A 22416-nucleotide genomic window follows, 5' to 3' on the forward strand; every position below is an offset into this window, starting at 1 on the left:
CACCACATACACACACACACACACACCACATCTACACACACACACCACATCTACACACACACACCACATACACACACACACCACATACACACACACACACACACACACACACTACATCTACACACACACCACATCTACACACACACCACATCTACACACACACCACATCTACACACACACTTTCTGTCTATTGACCAATGATCTGCCTGTGTTGTTGTCTGGTCCAATAGGAAATGGAGAAGCTGGTTTCCAGGAAGTTGAGAATCGGCGCCAAAGAGACCATGAAGATCGCTGAGAAACTATACACCCAGGGGTGAGGGTTTTACCTAGACCCTACTCCCTACACCCTAAACCCTACTCCCTAAACCCTAGACTCTACGCCCTAAACCCTAAACCCTACAAACCAAGTAGCTTATGTGGCGTTAGTTTTGAATCTTAGGTTAGCTTGCTTTGTTGCAAGTAAGAAAACATTTCAGAAACACCTTGATTGGTTTGAAAAGTGGCAACGCAACTCTGAAACACCTTGATTAGCATACTCCACCACTTTTTTTTTGTACCTTTTCTGTTAACAAGTTCCCCAGGCTTTTTTAGTACCTTTTCTGTTAACAAGTTCCCCAGGCTTTTTAGTACTTTTCTGTTAACAAGTTCCCCAGGCTTTTTTAGTACCTTTTCTGTTAACAAGTTCCCCAGGCTTTTTAGTACCTTTTCTGTTAACAAGTTCCCCAGGCTTTTTAGTACCTTTTCTGTTAACAAGTTCCCCAGGCTTTTTTAGTACCTTTTCTGTTAACAAGTTCCCCAGGCTTTTTAGTACCTTTTCTGTTAACAAGTTCCCCAGGCTTTTTTAGTACCTTTTCTGTTAACAAGTTCCCCAGGCTTTTTAGTACCTTTTCTGTTAACAAGTTCCCCAGGCTTTTTAGTACCTTTCTGTTAACAAGTTCCCCAGGCTTTTTAGTACCTTTTCTGTTAACAAGTTCCCCAGGCTTTTTTAGTACCTTTTCTGTTAACAAGTTCCCCAGGCTTTTTAGTACCTTTTCTGTTAACAAGTTCCCCAGGCTTTTTTAGTACCTTTTCTGTTAACAAGTTCCCCAGGCTTTTTAGTACCTTTCTGTTAACAAGTTCCCCAGGCGTTTTAGTACCTTTTCTGTTAACAAGTTCCCCCGGCTTTTTAGTACCTTTTCTGTTAACAAGTTCCCCAGGCTTTTTTAGTACCTTTTCTGTTAACAAGTTCCCCAGGCTTTTTAGTACCTTTTCTGTTAACAAGTTCCCCAGGCTTTTTTAGTACGTTTTCTGTTAACAAGTTCCCCAGGCTTTTAGTACCTTTTCTGTTAACAAGTTCCCCAGGCTTTTTAGTACCTTTTCTGTTAACAAGTTCCCCAGGCTTTTTAGTACCTTTTCTGTTAACAAGTTCCCCAGGCTTTTTAGTACCTTTTCTGTTAACAAGTTCCCCAGGCTTTTTAGTACCTTTTCTGTTAACAAGTTCCCCAGGCTTTTTAGTACCTTTTCTGTTAACAAGTTCCCCAGGCTTTTTAGTACCTTTCTGTTAACAAGTTCCCCAGGCTTTTTAGTACCTTTCTGTTAACAAGTTCCCCAGGCTTTTTAGTACCTTTTCTGTTAACAAGTTCCCCAGGCTTTTTAGTACCTTTTCTGTTAACAAGTTCCCCAGGCTTTTTAGTACCTTTTCTGTTAACAAGTTCCCCAGGCTTTTTAGTACCTTTTCTGTTAACAAGTTCCCCAGGCTTTTTAGTACCTTTTCTGTTAACAAGTTCCCCAGGCTTTTTAGTACCTTTCTGTTAACAAGTTCCCCAGGCTTTTTAGTACCTTTCTGTTAACAAGTTCCCCAGGCTTTTAAGTACCTTTTCTGTTAACAAGTTCCCCAGGCTTTTTAGTACCTTTTCTGTTAACAAGTTCCCCAGGCTTTTTAGTACCTTTTCTGTTAACAAGTTCCCCAGGCTTTTTTAGTACCTTTTCTGTTAACAAGTTCCCCAGGCTTTTAGTACCTTTTCTGTTAACAAGTTCCCCAGGCTTTTTTAGTACCTTTCTGTTAACAAGTTCCCCAGGCTTTTTAGTACCTTTTCTGTTGACATGTTCCCCAGGCTTTTTAGTACCTTTTCTGTTAACAAGTTCCCCAGGCTTTTTAGTACCTTTTCTGTTAACAAGTTCCCCAGGCTTTTTTAGTACCTTTTCTGTTAACAAGTTCCCCAGGCTTTTTAGTACCTTTTCTGTTAACAAGTTCCCCAGGCTTTTTAGTACCTTTTCTGTTAACAAGTTCCCCAGGCTTTTTAGTACCTTTCTGTTAACAAGTTCCCCAGGCTTTTTAGTACCTTTTCTGTTAACAAGTTCCCCAGGCTTTTTTAGTACCTTTTCTGTTAACAAGTTCCCCAGGCTTTTTAGTACCTTTTCTGTTAACAAGTTCCCCAGGCTTTTTTAGTACCTTTTCTGTTAACAAGTTCCCCAGGCTTTTTAGTACCTTTTCTGTTAACAAGTTCCCCAGGCTTTTTAGTACCTTTTCTGTTAACAAGTTCCCCAGGCTTTTTAGTACCTTTTCTGTTAACAAGTTCCCCAGGCTTTTAGTACCTTTTCTGTTAACAAGTTCCCCAGGCTTTTTTAGTACCTTTTCTGTTAACAAGTTCCCCAGGCTTTTTAGTACCTTTTCTGTTAACAAGTTCCCCAGGCTTTTTTAGTACCTTTTCTGTTAACAAGTTCCCCAGGCTTTTTAGTACCTTTTCTGTTAACAAGTTCCCCAGGCTTTTTAGTACCTTTTCTGTTAACAAGTTCCCAGGCTTTTTAGTACCTTTTCTGTTAACAAGTTCCCCAGGCTTTTTAGTACCTTTTCTGTTAACAAGTTCCCCAGGCTTTTTAGTACCTTTTCTGTTAACAAGTTCCCCAGGCTTTTTAGTACCTTTTCTGTTAACAAGTTCCCCAGGCTTTTTAGTACCTTTTCTGTTAACAAGTTCCCCAGGCTTTTTAGTACCTTTTCTGTTGACAAGTTCCCCAGGCTTTTTCGTACCTTTTCTGTTAACAAGTTCCCCAGGCTTTTTAGTACCTTTTCTGTTAACAAGTTCCCCAGGCTTTTTAGTACCTTTTCTGTTAACAAGTTCCCCAGGCTTTTTAGTACCTTTTCTGTTAACAAGTTCCCCAGGCTTTTTAGTACCTTTTCTGTTAACAAGTTCCCCAGGCTTTTGGGAACTAGGCGAGTGAAACCTGGGTGTCCCGGTGCTGCCTGTCTATATACTATATGGTCATCAGTTGTAGAGTTGTGTGGGTTGGGCACAGTGTGTGGTAATATCTTTCTGTGTGTGTGTCTGTGTGTGTGTGTGTGTGTGTGTGTGTGTGTGTGTGTCTGTGTGTCTGTGTGTGTCTCTGTGTGTGTGTGTGTGTGTGTGTGTGTGTGTGTGTGTGTGTGTGTGTGTGTGTGTACTGTGTGTACTGTGTGTTTGTGTGTGTGTGTGTACTGTGTGTGTGTGTACTGTGTGTGTGTGTGTGTAGGTTAATCAGTTACCCGCGTACAGAGACCAACCTGTTCCCTAAGGACCTCGCCCTGGGCCCCCTGGTGGAGCATCAGACACCCAGCCCCTCCTGGGGGGCCTTCGCTAGGGGGGTGATGGAGCAGCCAGGGGGACCCAACCCACGACAGGGCACCAAGACGGATCAGGCCCATCCCCCCATACACCCCATCAAGTACACTAACACACTACAGGTATATATATATATATATATATATATATACAGTGGGGAGAACAAGTATTTGATACACTGCCGATTTTGCAGGTTTTCCTACTTACAAAGCATGTAGAGGTCTGTAATTTTTATCATAGGTACACTTCAACTGTGAGAGACGGAATCTAAAACAAAAATCCAGAAAATCACATTGTATGATTTTTAAGTTATTAATTTGCATTTTATTGCATGACATAAGTATTTGATCACCTACCAACCAGTAAGAATTCCGGCTCTCACAGAACTGTTAGTTTTTCTTTAAGAAGCCCTCCTGTTCTCCACTCATTACCTGTATTAACTTCACCTGTTTGAACTCGTTACCTGTATAAAAGACACCTGTCCAAACACACAATCAAACAGACTCCAACCTCTCCACAATGGCCAAGACCAGAGAGCTGTGTAAGGACATCAGGGATAAAATTGTAGACCTGCACAAGGCTGGGATGGGCTACAGGACAATAGGCAAGCAGCTTGGTGAGACGGCAACAACTGTTGGCGCAATTATTAGAAAATGGAAGAAGTTCAAGATGACGGTCAATCACCCTCGGTCTGGGGCTCCATGCAAGATCTCACCTCATGGGGCATCAATGATCATGAGGAAGGTGAGGGATCAGCCAAGAACTACACGGCAGGACCTGGTCAATGACCTGAAGAGAGCTATGACCACAGTCTCAAAGAAAACCATTAGTAACACACTACGCCGTCATGGATTAAAATCCTGCAGCGCACGCAAGGTCCCCCTGCTCAAGCCAGCGCATGTCCAGGCCCGTCTGAAGTTTGCCAATGACCATCTGGATGATCCAGAGGAGGAATGGGAGAAGGTCATGTGGTCTGATGAGACAAAAATAGAGCTTTTTGGTCTAAACTCCACTTGCCGTGTTTGGAGGAAGAAGAAGGATGAGTACAACCCCAAGAACACCATCCCAACCGTGAAGCATGGAGGTGGAAACATCATTCTTTGGGGATGCTTTTCTGCAAAGGGGACAGGACGACTGCACCGTATTGAGGGGAGGATGGATGGGGCCATGTATCGCGAGATCTTGGCCAACAACCTCCTTCCCTCAGTAAGAGCATTGAAGATGGGTCGTGGCTGGGTCTTCCAGCATGACAACGACCCAAAACACACATCCAGGGCAACAAAGGAGTGGCTCCGTAAGAAGCATCTCGAGGTCCTGGAGTGGCCTAGCCAGTCTCCAGACCTGAATCCAATAGAAAATATTTGGAGGGAGCTGAAAGTCCGTATTGCCCAGCGACAGCCCCGAAACCCGAAAGATCTGGAGAAGGTCTGTATGGAGGAGTGGGCCAAAATCCCTGCTGCAGTGTGTGCAAACCTGGTCAAGACCTACAGGAAACGTATGATCTCTGTAATTGCAAACAAAGGTTTCTGTACCAAATATTAAGTTCTGCTTCTCTGATGTATCAAATACTTATGTCATGCAATAAGATGCAAATGAATTACTTAAAAATCATACAATGTGATTTTCTGGATTTTTGTTTTAGATTCCGTCTCTCACAGTTGAAGTGTACCTATGATAAAAATTACAGACCTCTACATGCTTTGTAAGTAGGAAAACCTGCAAAATCGGCAGTGTATCAAATACTTGTTCTCCCCACTGTATATATATATATACACCCCATCAAGTACACTAACACACTACAGGCTGTGAAACAGCGGTAAGTGTTACTGAGTGGACTATCCTGGCTAGATCTGGAATGTGTTTTCTGTCTCCAGGGCAACGAGCAGCGTGTGTATGAGTTCATTGTGCGTCACTTCCTGGCGTGCGTATCCCAAGATGCTGTGGGGCAGGAAACGGTGGTTGAGGTGGAGATGGCTAACGAGAGGTTCTCCGCTAACGGCCTCATGATCATCAGGAGAAACTACCTGGACGTTTACCCCTACGACCGCTGGAGCACCAAGGTGGGGAGGTGTTGACTGATATCATTTATCATGTTGAATATATGAGGGGTCCACGCCAAGGTGGGGAGGTGTTGACTGATATCATTTATCATGTTGAATATATGAGGGGTCCACGCCAAGGTGGGGAGGTGTTGACTGATATCATTTATCATGTTGAATATATGAGGGGTCCACGCCAAGGTGGGGAGGTGTTGACTGATATCATTTATCATGTTGAATATATGAGGGGTCCACGCTAAGGTGGGGAGGTGTTGACTGATATCATTTATCATGTTGAATAGATGAGGGGTCCACGCCAAGGTGGGGAGGTGTTGACTGATATCATTTATCATGTTGAATAGATGAGGGGTCCACGCTAAGGTGGGGAGGTGTTGACTGATATCATTTATCATGTTGAATATATGAGGGGCCCATTATGGACCCCCGGGGGACTACACATTATGTTTGTTCATCTGACTGGGTGGGTGTGTGTGTGTGTGTGTGTGTGTGTGTGTGTGTATCTGTCCTGTGTGTGTGTGTGTGTGTGTGTGTGTGTGTGTGTGTGTGTGTTGCAGGTGATCCCAGTGTATGAGCAGGGTAGCCAGTTCCAGCCGTCAGCGATAGAGATGTTGGACGGTCAGACGTCTCCTCCTCAACTCCTCACAGAGGCAGACCTCATATCCCTGATGGAGAAACACGGCATCGGTACACACACACACACACACACTCACACACACACACACACACACACACACACACACACACACACACACACACACACACTCCTCCTCACAGAGGCAGACCTCATATCACTGATGGAGAAACACGGCATCGGTAAACACACACACACACACACACACACACACACACACACACACACACACCTCCTCACAGAGGCAGACCTCATATCACTGATGGAGAAACACGGCATCGGTAAACACACACACACACACACACACACACACACACACACACACACACACACACACTCCTCACAGAGGCAGACCTCATATCCCTGATGGAGAAACACGGCATCGGTACACACACACACACACACACACACACACACACACACACACAGAGCTGAATATCCAGATGACTACCAGTTGAAGTGTTAGTGGTTAACGGCAGCGTGTTTCAATAGGTACGGATGCCACCCACGCTGATCACATTGAGACCATAAAGAGTCGTATGTACGTGGGACTAACAGCTGATCAGAGGTTTCTACCAGGAGAACTGGGGATGGGACTGGTGGAAGGTACGTACGGGGTGGGGGGGTGTGGAGGGTACGTACAGGGGGTGGGGGGGTGTGGAGGGTACGTACAGGGGGGAGGGGGTATGGAGGGTACGTACGGGGGTGGGGGGGTGGAGGGATGACGGGGGGGTGGAGGGGTATGGAGGGTACGTACGGGGGTGGGGGGTGTGGAGGGTACGTACGGGGGGTGGAGGGTATGGAGGGTACGTACGGGGTGGGGGGGTGTGGAGGGTACGTACGGGGGGTGGAGGGGTATGGAGGGTACGACGGGGTGGGGGGTGTGGAGGGTACGTACGGGGTGTGGAGGGGTATGGAGGGTACGACGGGGGAGGGGGTATGGAGGGTACGTACGGGGTGGGGGGTGTGGAGGGTACGACGGGGGGGAGGTACGTGCGGGGGGTATGGAGGGTACGTACGGGGGTGGGGGGTGTGGAGGGTACGTACGGGGGGTGGGGGGGTGGAGGGTACGTGACGGGGGGTGGGGGGGTGTGGAGGGTACGTGACGGGGGGAGGTGGAGGGTACGACGGGGGGTGTGGAGGGTACGTACGGGGGGTGGAGGGGCATGGAGGGTACGTGACGGGTGGGGGGGTGTGGAGGGTACGTGACGGGGTGTGGAGGGGTATGGAGGGTACGTACGGGGGGAGGGGTATGGAGGGTGACGTACGGGGTGGGGGGTGGAGGGTACGTACGGGGGAGGGTACGATGGGGGGTATGGAGGGTACGTGACGGGGTGGGGGGTGTGGAGGGTACGTACGGGGGTGGGGGTGTGGAGGGTACGTACGGGGGGTGGGGGGGGTGTGGAGGGTACGTGACGGGGGAGGTGGAGGGTGCGTACGGGGTGTGGAGGGTACGTACGGGGGTGTGGAGGGTACGACGGGGGTGGGGGGGGTGTGGAGGGTACGTACGGGGGTGGGGGAGGTGTGGGAGGGTGCGACGGGGGTGGGGGAGGTGTGGAGGGTACGTACGGGAGGTGTGGAGGGTACGTACGGGGGGGTTTGTATGGAGGGTACGTACGGGAGGTGTGGAGGGCACGACGGGGGTTTGTATGGAGGGTACGTACGGGGGGTTTGGAGGGTACGTAGGGGGGTATGGAGGGTACGTACGGGGTGTGGGGGGTGTGGAGGGTACGTACGGGGGGGTATGGAGGGTACGTACGGGGTGGGGGGTGTGGAGGGTACGTACGGGGGGTGGGGGGTGTGGAGGGTACGTACGGGGGAGGTGGAGGGTACGTACGGGGGTGTGGAGGGTACGTACGGGGGGTGTGGAGGGTACGTACGGGGGGGTTTGTATGGAGGGTACGACGGGGGTGTGGAGGGCATGTATGGGGGGTGGGGGGGGTGTGGAGGGTACGTACGGGGGTGGGGGGGTGTGGAGGGTACGTACGGGGGTGGGGGGGGTGTGGAGGGTACGTACGGGGGATGTGGAGGGGGTGTGGAGGGTACGTACGGGGGTGGGGGGAGGTGGAGGGTACGTACGGGGGGTGGGGAGGTGTGGAGGGTACGACGGGGGTGGGGAGGTGTGGAGGGTACGTACGGGGGTGGGGAGGTGTGGAGGGTACGACGGGAGGTGTGGAGGGTACGTACGGGGGGTTTGTATGGGAGGGTACGTGCGGGGGTGGAGGGCATGACGGGGTGGGGGGGGTGTGGAGGGTACGAACGGGAGGTGTGGAGGGTACGTACGGGGGGGTTTGTATGGAGGGTACGTGACGGGGGGTGGAGGGTACGTGACGGGTGGGGGGGTGTGGAGGGCACGTGACGGGGGTGGGGGGTGTGGAGGGTACGTACGGGGGTGGGGGGGTGTGGAGGGTACGTACGGGGGTGGGGGGTGTGGAGGGTACGTACGGGGGGTGGGGGGTGTGGAGGGTACGTACGAGGGGTGGGGGGGTGTGGAGGGTAATAAATACTCTGTAATGTCCAAGTGGAAGAAAATGTCTAACATTTGTAAAAATTCATGAAAAAAAAAAAAAAACGAATATATCTTGATTAGATAAGTATTCAATCCCCTGAGGTAATACATTTTATAAATCACCTTTGGCAGCGATTACAGCTGGGAGTCTTTCTGGGTAAGTCTCTAAGAGCTTTCCACACCTGGATTGTGCAACATTTGCCCATTTATTCTTTTCAAAATTCTTCAAGCTCTGTCCAATTGGTTGTTGATCATTGCTAGACAACCATTTTCAAGTCTTGCCGTATATTTTCAAGCAGATTTAAGTCAAAACTGTAACCAGGCCACTCAGAAACATTCACTGTCTTCTTGGTAAGAAACTCCAGTGTATATTTGGCCTTGTGTTTTTAGGTTATTGTCCTGCTGAAAGGTGAATTTACCTCCCAGTGTCTGGTGGAAAGCAGCAGACTGAACCAGGTTTTCCTCTAAGGTTTCGCCTGTGCTCAGCTCCATTCCGTTTCTTTTTTTATCCTGAAAAACTCCCCAGTCCTTAACGATGACAAGCATACCCATAACATGACGCAGCCACCACTATGCTTGAAAATATGGACAGTGGTACTCAGTGATGTGTTGATTTGCCCCAAACATAACACTTTGTATTCAGGACAAAAAAAGTTATTTGCTTTTCCAAATTTTTTGCAGTATTACTTTAGTGCCTTGTTGCAAACAGGATGCATGTTTTGGAATGTTTGTTATTCTGTACAGGTTTCCTTCTTTTCACTTGGTCATTTAGGTTAGTATTCGGAAACATTTCTAAAAAACATGTTTTCACTTTGTCATTATGGGGTATTGTGTGTAGATTGCTGAGATTTTTAAAAAATGTGAATCTATTTTGAACTCGGGCTGTAACACAACAAACGGTGGAATGAGTCCAGGGGGTCTGAATACTTTCTGAAGACACTGTGTTCCAACAACCAGCTGCAGTTTAGGAAACAATTGCGTCCTGTCTATTTCCCCCTTAGGCGTCCTGTCTATTTCCCCCTTAGGCGTCCTGTCTATTTCCCCCTTAGGCGTCCTGTCTATTTCCCCCTTAGGCGTCCTGTCTATTTCCCCCTTAGGCGTCCTGTCTATTTCCCCCTTAGGCGTCCTGTCTATTTCCCCCTTAGGCGTCCTGTCTATTTCCCCCTTAGGCGTCCTGTCTATTTCCCCCTTAGGCGTCCTGTCTATTTCCCCCTTAGGCGTCCTGTCTATTTCCCCCTTAGGCGTCCTGTCTATTTCCCCCTTAGGCGTCCTGTCTATTTCCCCCTTAGGCGTCCTGTCTATTTCCCCCTTAGGCGTCCTGTCTATTTCCCCCTTAGGCGTCCTGTCTATTTCCCCCTTAGGCGTCCTGTCTATTTCCCCTTAGGCGTCCTGTCTATTTTCCCCCTTAGGCGTCCTGTCTATTTCCCCCTTAGGCGTCCTGTCTATTTCCCCCTTAGGCGTCCTGTCTATTTCCCCCTTAGGCGTCCTGTCTATTTCCCCCTTAGGCGTCCTGTCTATTTCCCCCTTAGGCGTCCTGTCTATTTCCCCCTTAGGCTACTTTGTGAACTGTCAGGCTAACCCATTCTAAATGGGACTAACTCGCCAACATTGAGCCCTGTTTCAAATGATCATTCTTTGAGAATAACAGTTTCAGACGCGAGATGCGCATCGCTTCACGCTGGCAACTTTCTTCACTTAGTAAAAAAATATTCTATTCTATTCTGTTTTATTACATGTTTTTTATTATAAAATTAGGTGTGTCTTGACTGTGATAAGGGATCAGGAAATAAGGGCGTCTTGTCTGCTAAATGAACCAAACAAGGCTATGAGAGCGTCTTGTCTCCATTACTAGGCTATGCCATAGCAGCCACAGGCTTCTACAAGCTCCACTGCTGAGCTTCCTGCCTTATGGAAGACTGATATAACCAGTTACTGCTAAGCTTCCTGCCTTATGGAAGACTGATATAATATAACCAGTTACTGCTGAGCTTCCTGCCTTATGGAAGACTGATATAATAGAACCAGTTACTGCTGAGCTTCCTGCCTTATGGAAGACTGATATAATATAACCAGTTACTGCTGAGCTTCCTGCCTTATGGAAGACTGATATAATAGAACCAGTTACTGCTGAGCTTCCTGCCTTATGGAAGACTGATATAATATAACCAGTTACTGCTGAGCTTCCTGCCTTATGGAATACTGATATAATATAACCAGTTACTGCTGAGCTTCCTGCCTTATGGAAGACTGATATAATATAACCAGTTACTGCTGAGCTTCCTGCCTTATGGAAGACTGATATAATAGAACCAGTTACTGCTGAGCTTCCTGCCTTATGGAAGACTGATATAATAGAACCAGTTACTGCTGAGCTTCCTGCCTTATGGAAGACTGATATAATATAACCAGTTACTGCTGAGCTTCCTGCCTTATGGAATACTGATATAATATAACCAGTTACTGCTGAGCTTCCTGCCTTATGGAAGACTGATATAATATAACCAGTTACTGCTAAGCTTCCTGCCTTATGGAAGACTGATATAATATAACCAGTTACTGCTGAGCTTCCTGCCTTATGGAATACTGATATAATATAACCAGTTACCGCTGAGCTTCCTGCCTTATGGAAGACTGATATAATAGAACCAGTTACTGCTGAGCTTCCTGCCTTATGGAAGACTGATATAATATAACCAGTTACTGCTAAGCTTCCTGCCTTATGGAAGACTGATATAATATAACCAGTTACTGCTAAGCTTCCTGCCTTTATGGAAGACTGATATAATATAACCAGTTACTGCTGAGCTTCCTGCCTTATGGAAGACTGATATAATATAACCAGTTACCGCTGAGCTTCCTGCCTTATGGAAGACTGATATAATATAACCAGTTACTGCTGAGCTTCCTGCTTTATGGAAGACTGATATAATATAACCAGTTACTGCTGAGCTTCCTGCCTTATGGAAGACTGATATAATAGAACCAGTTACTGCTGAGCTTCCTGCCTTATGGAAGACTGATATAATATAACCAGTTACTGCTGAGCTTCCTGCCTTATGGAAGACTGATATAATATAACCAGTTACTGCTGAGCTTCCTGCCTTATGGAAGACTGATATAATAGAACCAGTTACTGCTGAGCTTCCTGCCTTATGGAAGACTGATATAATATAACCAGTTACTGCTGAGCTTCCTGCCTTATGGAAGACTGATATAATATAACCAGTTACTGCTGAGCTTCCTGCCTTATGGAAGACTGATATAATATAACCAGTTACTGCTGAGCTTCCTGCCTTATGGAAGACTGATATAATAGAACCAGTTACTGCTGAGCTTCCTGCTTTATGGAATACTGATATAATATAACCAGTTACTGCTGAGCTTCCTGCCTTATGGAAGACTGATATAATATAACCAGTTACTGCTGAGCTTCCTGCCTTATGGAAGACTGATATAATATAACCAGTTACTGCTGAGCTTCCTGCCTTATGGAAGACTGATATAATATAACCAGTTACTGCTGAGCTTCCTGCCTTATGGAAGACTGATATAACCAGTTACTGCTGAGCTTCCTGCCTTATGGAAGACTGATATAATATAACCAGTTACTGCTGAGCTTCCTGCCTTATGGAAGACTGATATAATATAACCAGTTACTGCTGAGCTTCCTGCCTTATGGAAGACTGATATAATATAACCAGTTACTGCTGAGCTTCCTGCCTTTATGGAAGACTGATATAATATAACCAGTTACTGCTGAGCTTCCTGCCTTATGGAATACTGATATAATATAACCAGTTACTGCTGAGCTTCCTGCCTTATGGAAGACTGATATAATATAACCAGTTGATATTACAGATTGTGTTCCATGATATAATATAACCAGTTGATATTACAGATTGTGTTCCATGATATAATATAACCAGTTGATATTACAGATTGTGTTCCACTATATAATATAACCAGGTGATATTACAGATTGTGTTCCATGATATAATATAACCAGTTGATATTACAGATTGTGTTCCATGATATAATATAACCAGTTGATATTACAGATTCTGTTCCATGATATAATATAACCAGTTGATATTACAGATTGTGTTCCATGATATAATATAACCAGTTGATATTACAGATTGTGTTCCATGATATAATATAACCAGTTGATATTACAGATTGTGTTCCATGATATAATATAACCAGTTGATATTACAGATTGTGTTCCATGATATAATATAACCAGTTGATATTACAGATTGTGTTCCATGATATAATATAACCAGTTGATATTACAGATTGTGTTCCATGATATAATATAACCAGTTGATATTACAGATTGTGTTCCATGATATAATATAACCAGTTGATATTACAGATTGTGTTCCATGATATAATATAACCAGTTGATATTACAGATTGTGTTCCACGATATAATATAACCAGTTGATATTACAGATTGTGTTCCATGATATAATATAACCAGTTGATATTACAGATTGTGTTCCATGATATAATATAACCAGTTGATATTACAGATTGTGTTCCATGATATAATATAACCAGTTGATATTACAGATTGTGTTCCATGATATAATATAACCAGTTGATATTACAGATTGTGTTCCATGATATAATATAACCAGTTGATATTACAGATTGTGTTCCACTATATAATATAACCAGTTGATATTACAGATTGTGTTCCACTATATAATATAACCAGTTGATATTACAGATTGTGTTCCATGATATAATATAACCAGTTGATATTACAGATTGTGTTCCATGATATAATATAACCAGTTGATATTACAGATTGTGTTCCATGATATAATATAACCAGTTGATATTACAGATTGTGTTCCATGATATAATATAACCAGTTGATATTACAGATTGTGTTCCATGATATAATATAACCAGTTGATATTACAGATTGTGTTCCATGATATAATATAACCAGTTGATATTACAGATTGTGTTCCACTATATAATATAACCAGTTGATATTACAGATTGTGTTCCACTATATAATATAACCAGTTGATATTACAGATTGTGTTCCATGATATAATATAACCAGTTGATATTACAGATTGTGTTCCATGATATAATATAACCAGTTGATATTACAGATTGTGTTCCATGATATAATATAACCAGTTGATATTACAGATTGTGTTCCATGATATAATATAACCAGTTGATATTACAGATTGTGTTCCATGATATAATATAACCAGTTGATATTACAGATTGTGTTCCATGATATAATATAACCAGTTGATATTACAGATTGTGTTCCATGATATAATATAACCAGTTGATATTACAGATTGTGTTCCATGATATAATATAACCAGTTGATATTACAGATTGTGTTCCACTATATAATATAACCAGTTGATATTACAGATTGTGTTCCACTATATAATATAACCAGTTGATATTACAGATTGTGTTCCATGATATAATATAACCAGTTGATATTACAGATTGTGTTCCATGATATAATATAACCAGTTGATATTACAGATTGTGTTCCATGATATAATATAACCAGTTGATATTACAGATTGTGTTCCATGATATAATATAACCAGTTGATATTACAGATTGTGTTCCATGATATAATATAACCAGTTGATATTACAGATTGTGTTCCATGATATAATATAACCAGTTGATATTACAGATTGTGTTCCACTATATAATATAACCAGTTGATATTACAGATTGTGTTCCACTATATAATATAACCAGTTGATATTACAGATTGTGTTCCATGATATAATATAACCAGTTGATATTACAGATTGTGTTCCATGATATAATATAACCAGTTGATATTACAGATTGTGTTCCATGATATAATATAACCAGTTGATATTACAGATTGTGTTCCATGATATAATATAACCAGTTGATATTACAGATTGTGTTCCATGATATAATATAACCAGTTGATATTACAGATTGTGTTCCATGATATAATATAACCAGTTGATATTACAGATTGTGTTCCATGATATAATATAACCAGTTGATATTACAGATTGTGTTCCATGATATAATATAACCAGTTGATATTACAGATTGTGTTCCACTATATAATATAACCAGTTGATATTACAGATTGTGTTCCACTATATAATATAACCAGTTGATATTACAGATTGTGTTCCATGATATAATATAACCAGTTGATATTACAGATTGTGTTCCATGATATAATATAACCAGTTGATATTACAGATTGTGTTCCATGATATAATATAACCAGTTGATATTACAGATTGTGTTCCATGATATAATATAACCAGTTGATATTACAGATTGTGTTCCACTATATAATATAACCAGTTGATATTACAGATTGTGTTCCATGATATAATATAACCAGTTGATATTACAGATTGTGTTCCATGATATAATATAACCAGTTGATATTACAGATTGTGTTCCATGATATAATATAACCAGTTGATATTACAGATTGTGTTCCACTATATAATATAACCAGTTGATATTACAGATTGTGTTCCATGATATAATATAACCAGTTGATATTACAGATTGTTTTATTTCTCCTGTTGATTCACATTCAATAGGAATGGGACTGGTTGTTGAGTCCGTGTAGTATTTGCCAAAACCTCAGTGAAATAAAATGAAATAATGAAGGAACGAATTAACGAGGTGTTCTCCCTTTCCGTGTCCTCTGGTTCCCAACTGGTTTTGCCTCGGGACCCAAATTGAACCAGGTTGTCTCAGTCGCGAACCAATATTCGAATCCCAATTTTGTTTTGCCAAACTATTTTTTTACGCTATATTGATAGTAAATGTAGCAATTATATGACAAGGGAGCAACATTCCCACCTTTTCCGTTGTCAGTAATTCAATTACAGTGGGAGAAAAAAGTATTTAGTCAGCCACCAATTGTGCAAGTTCTCCCACTTAAAAAGATGAGAGAGGTCTGTGATTTTCATCATAGGTACACGTCAACTATGACAGACAAATTGAGATTTTTTTTCTCCAGAAAATCAATTAATTAATTAATAAATAAATCGTTTTTACTCCCGACACCCGTGACCCGTTCAAACCTCCCGCGACCCGACCCACCAGTTGAGAACCGCAGCTCTAAACCACGGCTGTCTGTCTGTCTGTCTGTCTGCCTGTCTGCCTGTCTGCCTGTCTGTCTGTCTGTCTGTCTGATGGTCAGAAGGGAAACATGATGTCTTAACCCCCTAATTGGTCCCGTAAGTGGCAGTGGATAAGAGCGTCTGCTAAAGGACCAGAATGTGTCTGTGGATAAGAGCGTCTGCTAAAGGACCAGAATGTGTCTGTGGATAAGAGCGTCTGCTAAAGGACCAGAATGTGTCTGTGGATAAGAGCGTCTGCTAAAGGACCAGAATGTGTCTGTGGAAAACAGGACCAGGTTGGGAGTGCTAAAGGACCAAATGTGTGGAAAGGACCAGAATGTGTCTGTGTGTCTGCAGGGTATAACTCTATGGGGTATGAGATGTCTAAGCCAGACCTGAGGGCGGAGCTGGAGGCCGACCTGAAGCTGGTATCGGAGGGGAGGAAGGACAAACAGAGCGTGTTGAGACACCACATTCACAAATACAAGGCGGTCTTCATAGAGTCTGTCAAGAAAGCCAAGAGGTGAAGCGTGCGCACACACACGCACACGCGCGCACACACACACACACACACACACACACACACACACACACGCACACACACACACACACACACACACACACAGAGTGTATACACACACACACACACACACACACACACAGAGTGTATACACACACACACACACACAGAGTGTATACACACACACACACACTCACACACACACACACACACACACAGAGTGTATACACACACACACACACACACACAGAGTGTATACACACACACACACACACACAGTGTATACACACACACACACACACACACACACAGAGTGTATACACACACACACACACACACACACACACACAGAGTGTATACACACACACACACACACAGAGTGTATACACACACACACACACACACACACACACACAGTGTATACACACACACACACACACACACACACACACAGAGTGTATACACACACACACACACACACACACACACACACACACACACAGAGTGTATACACACACACACACACACACACACACAGAGTGTATACACACACACACACACACACACAGAGTGTATACACACACACACACACACACACAGAGTGTATACACACACACACACACACACACACACAGTGTATACACACACACACACACACACACACACACACAGTGTATACACATACACACACACACACACACACACACAGTGTATACACACACACACACACACACACACACAGAGTGTATACACACACACACACACACACACAGAGTGTATACACACACACACACACACACACACACACACACAGAGTGTATACACACACACACACACAGTGTATACACACACACACACACACACACACACACACACACACACACACACACCGTGTACACACACACACACACACACACACAGTGTATACACACACACACACACACACACACACACACAGTGTATACACACACACACACACACACACACACACACACACACAGAGTGTATACACACACACACACACACACACACACACACAGTGTATACACACACACACACACACACACACACACACAGTGTATACACACACACACACACACAGAGTGTATACACACACACACACACAGTGTATACACACACACACACACACACACACACACATACACACACACACACACACACAGAGTGTATACACACACACACACACACACACACACACACACAGAGTGTATACACACACACACACACACACACACAAAGTGTATAACACACACACACACACACACACACACACAGAGTGTATACACACACACACACACACAGTGTATACACACACACACACACACACACACAGTGTATACACACACACACACACACACAGAGTGTATACACACACACACACACACACACACACACACACAGTGTATACACACACACACACACACACACACACACACACACACACACACACAGAGTGTATACACACACACACAGCAGTTGTAATGTGTCATTTCTTGCCGTCTCTCAGGTTGGACGAGGCTCTGTCTAACTATCTGGGCGCGGCCCAGGAGTTCAGCGAATCAGAGCAGCAGGATATGGAGATGCCCCTCCCAGTCAGGAAGTGTCCTCAGTGTGGGAGGGACATGGTGCTGCGGAGGAGGAAGGAGGGGAACGGGTGAGATGGGGGGAGACGGGGGACGGGGGGGACGGGGGGATGAGATGGGGGTAGGGATAAAACGGGGGGACGGGGGGAGGGATGAGACTGGGGAAGTCTGGGGGGAGGGATGAGACAGGGGGAGGAATGAGACGGGGGAGGGATGAGACGGGGGGAGGGATGAGACGGGGGAGGGATGAGACGGGGGGAGGGATGAGACGGGGGAAGACTGGGGGAGGGATGAGACGAGGGAAGACTGGGGGGAGGGATGAGACGGGGGGGGAGGAATGAGACGGGGGAAGACTGGGGGGAGGGATGAGACGGGGGAGAAGGACGGGGAAGACGGGGAGAGACTGGGGGGAGGGGGGAGACTGGGGGGAGGGATGAGACGGGGAAGACTGGGGGGAGGGATGAGACGGGGGAAGACTGGGGGGAGGGATGAGACGGGGGGAGGAATGAGACGGGGAAGACTGGGGGAGGGATGAGACGGGGGGAGGGGGGAGACTGGGGGGAGGGGGAGACTGGGGGGGAGGGATGAGACGGGGGGAAGACTGGGGGGAGGGATGAGACGGAGGGAGGGACTGGGGGGTGGGATGAGACGGGGGAGGGATGAGACGGGGAGACTGGGGGGGGACTGGGGGGTGGGATGAGACGGGGAGGGATGAGACGGGGAGACTGGGGGGTGAGACCAAAACGGTTAGTTCTGTTGTTGTGAAGGAAGGTTAGTTCTGTTGTTGTGAAGGAAAGTTAGTTATGTTGTTGTGAAGGAAGGTTAGTTCTGTTGTTGTGAAGGAAGGTTAGTTCTGTTGTTGTGAAGGAAGGTTAGTTCTGTTGTTGTGAATGAAGGTTAGTTATGTTTTTGTGAAGGAAGGTTAGTTATGTTTTTGTGAAGGAAGGTTAGTTATGTTGTTGTGAAGGAAGGTTAGTTCTGTTGTGAAGGAAGGTTAGTTCTGTTGTTGTGAAGGAAGGTTAGTTCTGTTGTTGTGAAGGAAAGTTAGTTATGTTGTTGTGAAGGAAGGTTAGTTCTGTTGTTGTGAAGGAAGGTTAGTTCTGTTGTTGTGAAGGAAAGTTAGTTATGTTGTTGTGAAGGAAGGTTAGTTATGTTGTTGTGAAGGAAGGTTAGTTCTGTTGTTGTGAATGAAGGTTAGTTATGTTTTTGTGAAGGAAGGTTAGTTATGTTTTTGTGAAGGAAGGTTAGTTATGTTGTTGTGAAGGAAGGTTAGTTCTGTTGTGAAGGAAGGTTAGTTCTGTTGTTGTGAAGGAAGGTTAGTTCTGTTGTTGTGAAGGAAGGTTAGTTCTGTTGTTGTGAAGGAAAGTTAGTTATGTTGTGAAGGAAGGTTAGTTCTGTTGTTGTGAAGGAAGGTTAGTTCTGTTGTTATGAAGGAAGGTTAGTTCTGTTGTTATGAAGGAAGGTTAGTTCTGTTGTTATGAAGGAAGGTTAGTTATGTTGTTGTGAAGGACGATTAGTTCTGTTGTTGTGAAGGAAGGTTAGTTCTGTTGTTGTGAAGGAAGGTTAGTTCTGTTGTTGTGAAGGAAGGTTAGTTCTGTTGTTGTGAAGGAAGGTTAGTTCTGTTGTTGTGAAGGACGATTAGTTCTGTTGTTGTGAAGGAAGGTTAGTTCTGTTGTTGTGAAGGAAGGTTAGTTCTGTTGTTGTGAAGGAAGGTTAGTTATGTTGTTGTGAAGGAAGGTTAGTTCTGTTGTTGTGAAGGAAGGTTAGTTCTGTTGTTGTGAAGGAAGGTTAGTTCTGTTGTTGTGAAGGAAGGTTAGTTCTGTTGTTGTGAAGGAAGGTTAGTTCTGTTGTTGTGAAGGAAGGTTAGTTCTGTTGTTGTGAATGAAGGTTAGTTATGTTTTTGTGAAGGAAGGTTAGTTATGTTGTTGTGAAGGAAGGTTAATTATGTTGTTGTGAAGGAAGGTTAGTTCTGTTGTGAAGGAAGGTTAGTTATGTTGTTGTGAAGGAAGGTTAGTTATGTTGTTGTGAAGGAAGGTTAGTTATGTTGTTGTGAAGGAAGGTTAGTTCTGTTGTGAAGGAAGGTTAGTTCTGTTGTTGTGAAGGAAGGTTAGTTATGTTGTTGTGAAGGAAGGTTAGTTATGTTGTTGTGAAGGAAGGTTAGTTCTGTTGTTGTGAAGGAAGGTTAGTTATGTTGTTGTGAAGGAAGGTTAGTTATGTTGTTGTGAAGGAAGGTTAGTTATGTTGTTGTGAAGGAAAGTTAGTTCTGTTATGAAGGAAGGTTAGTTCTGTTGTTGTGAAGAAAGGTTAGTTCTGTTGTTGTGAAGGAAGGTTAGTTATGTTGTTGTGAAGGAAGGTTAGTTCTGTTGTTGTGAAGGAAGGTTAGTTCTGTTGTTGTGAAGGAAGGTTAGTTATGTTGTTGTGAAGGAAGGTTAGTTATGTTGTTGTGAAGGAAGGTTAGTTATGTTGTTGTGAAGGAAGGTTTGTTCTGTTGTTGTGAAGGAAGGTTATGTTGTTGTGAAGGAAGGTTAGTTCTGTTGTTGTGAAGGAAGGTTAGTTATGTTGTTGTGAAGGACGATTAGTTCTGTTGTTGTGAAGGAAGGTTAGTTCTGTTGTTGTGAAGGAAGGTTAGTTATGTTGTTGTGAAGGACGATTAGTTCTGTTGTTGTGAAGGAAGGTTAGTTCTGTTGTTGTGAAGGAAGGTTAGTTATGTTGTTGTGAAGGACGATTAGTTCTGTTGTTGTGAAGGAAGGTTAGTTATGTTGTTGTGAAGGACGATTAGTTCTGTTGTTGTGAAGGAAGGTTAGTTCTGTTGTTGTGAAGGAAGGTTAGTTCTGTTGTTGTGAAGGACGATTAGTTATGTTGTTGTGAAGGAAGGTTAGTTATGTTGTTGTGAAGGAAGGTTAGTTCTGTTGTTGTGAAGGAAGGTTAGTTATGTTGTTGTGAAGGACGATTAGTTCTGTTGTTGTGAAGGAAGGTTAGTTCTGTTGTTGTGAAGGAAGGTTAGTTATGTTGTTGTGAAGGACGATTAGTTCTGTTGTTGTGAAGGAAGGTTAGTTATGTTGTTGTGAAGGACGATTAGTTCTGTTGTTGTGAAGGAAGGTTAGTTCTGTTGTTGTGAAGGAAGATTAGTTATGTTGTTGTTGGGGAAGGTTAATTCTGTTGTTTTGGCTCAACTACTTTTTCTCTGAACTTTTCCAAACTGACTATTCAAATCAGCAATCATAACAGAAATATCTTCCAATCCTCTCTCTAACAGTAAGTACCTGTCCTGCGTTGGTTACCCAGAATGCAAGTGTTCCGTGTGGTTTCCTGACACGGTTTTAGAGGTCAACAGAGACGAGGCTGTCTGTCCCACCTGTCAGCCCCGCCCCGTTCACATGTAGGTACCTGTCTGTCTGTCTGTCTGTCTGTCTGTCTGTCGGTCTTTCTGTCTGTCTGTTACACCTGTCTGTCTGTCTGTTACACCTGTCTGTCTGTCTGTCTGTCTGTTACACCTGTCTGTCTGTCTGTCTTACCTGTCTGTTATACCGATCTGTTATCCCTGTCTGTCTGTCTGTTATCCCTGTCTGTCTGTCTGTCTGTTATACCTGTCTGTCTGTCTGTCTGTCTGTCTGTCTGTCTGTCTGTCTGTTATACCTGTCTGTCTGTCTGTCTGTCTGTCTGTCTGTTATCCCTGTCTGTCTGTCTGTCTGTCTGTCTGTCTGTTATACCTGTCTGTCTGTCTGTCTTACCTGTCTGTTATACCGATCTGTTATCCCTGTCTGTCTGTCTGTTATCCCTGTCTGTCTGTCTGTCTGTTATACCTGTCTGTCTGTCTGTCTGTCTGTCTGTCTGTTATACCTGTCTGTCTGTCTGTCTGTCTGTCTGTTATCCCTGTCTGTCTGTCTGTCTGTCTGTCTGTCTGTTATCCCTGTCTGTCTGTCTGTTATCCCTGTCTGTCTGTCTGTTATCCCTGTCTGTCTGTCTGTTATCCCTGTCTGTCTGTCTGTCTGTCTGTCTGTCTGTTATCCCTGTCTGTCTGTCTGTCTGTCTGTCTGTCTGTCTGTTACACCTGTCTGTCTGTCTGTCTGTCTGTTACACCTGTCTGTCTGTCTGTCTGTCTGTTACACCTGTCTGTCTGTCTATCTGTCTGTCTGTCTGTCTGTCTGTTATCCCTGTCTGTCTGTCTGTCTGTCTGTCTGTCTGTCTGTTACACCTGTCTGTCTGTTACACCTGTCTGTCTGTCTGTCTGTCTGTTACACCTGTCTGTCTGTCTGTCTGTCTGTCTGTTATCCCTGTCTGTCTGTCTGTTACACCTGTCTGTCTGTCTGTCTGTCTGTTACACCTGTCTGTCTGTCTGTCTGTTACACCCGTCTGTCTGTCTCTCTCTCACATC

The 22416-nt window shown here is 44.2% G+C and overlaps 1 protein-coding gene across 1 annotated transcript in view; it reads left to right on the forward strand.

Moving 5' to 3' along the window:
* top3a (DNA topoisomerase III alpha) overlaps positions 1–22416 on the forward strand; it is a 47094-nt gene that overhangs the window by 14721 nt on the left and 9957 nt on the right. The window contains exons 10-17 of the mRNA XM_045220144.1: positions 231–313; positions 3487–3697; positions 5450–5635; positions 6190–6319; positions 6759–6872; positions 16275–16440; positions 17966–18112; positions 21298–21420. Coding sequence (XP_045076079.1) covers positions 231–313; positions 3487–3697; positions 5450–5635; positions 6190–6319; positions 6759–6872; positions 16275–16440; positions 17966–18112; positions 21298–21420 — 1160 coding nt within the window. The remainder of the gene's footprint in view (positions 1–230; positions 314–3486; positions 3698–5449; positions 5636–6189; positions 6320–6758; positions 6873–16274; positions 16441–17965; positions 18113–21297; positions 21421–22416) is intronic.

This window comes from Coregonus clupeaformis, unplaced genomic scaffold, assembly GCF_020615455.1.
Source record: "Coregonus clupeaformis isolate EN_2021a unplaced genomic scaffold, ASM2061545v1 scaf3224, whole genome shotgun sequence".
Lineage (NCBI taxonomy): Eukaryota > Metazoa > Chordata > Actinopteri > Salmoniformes > Salmonidae > Coregonus > Coregonus clupeaformis.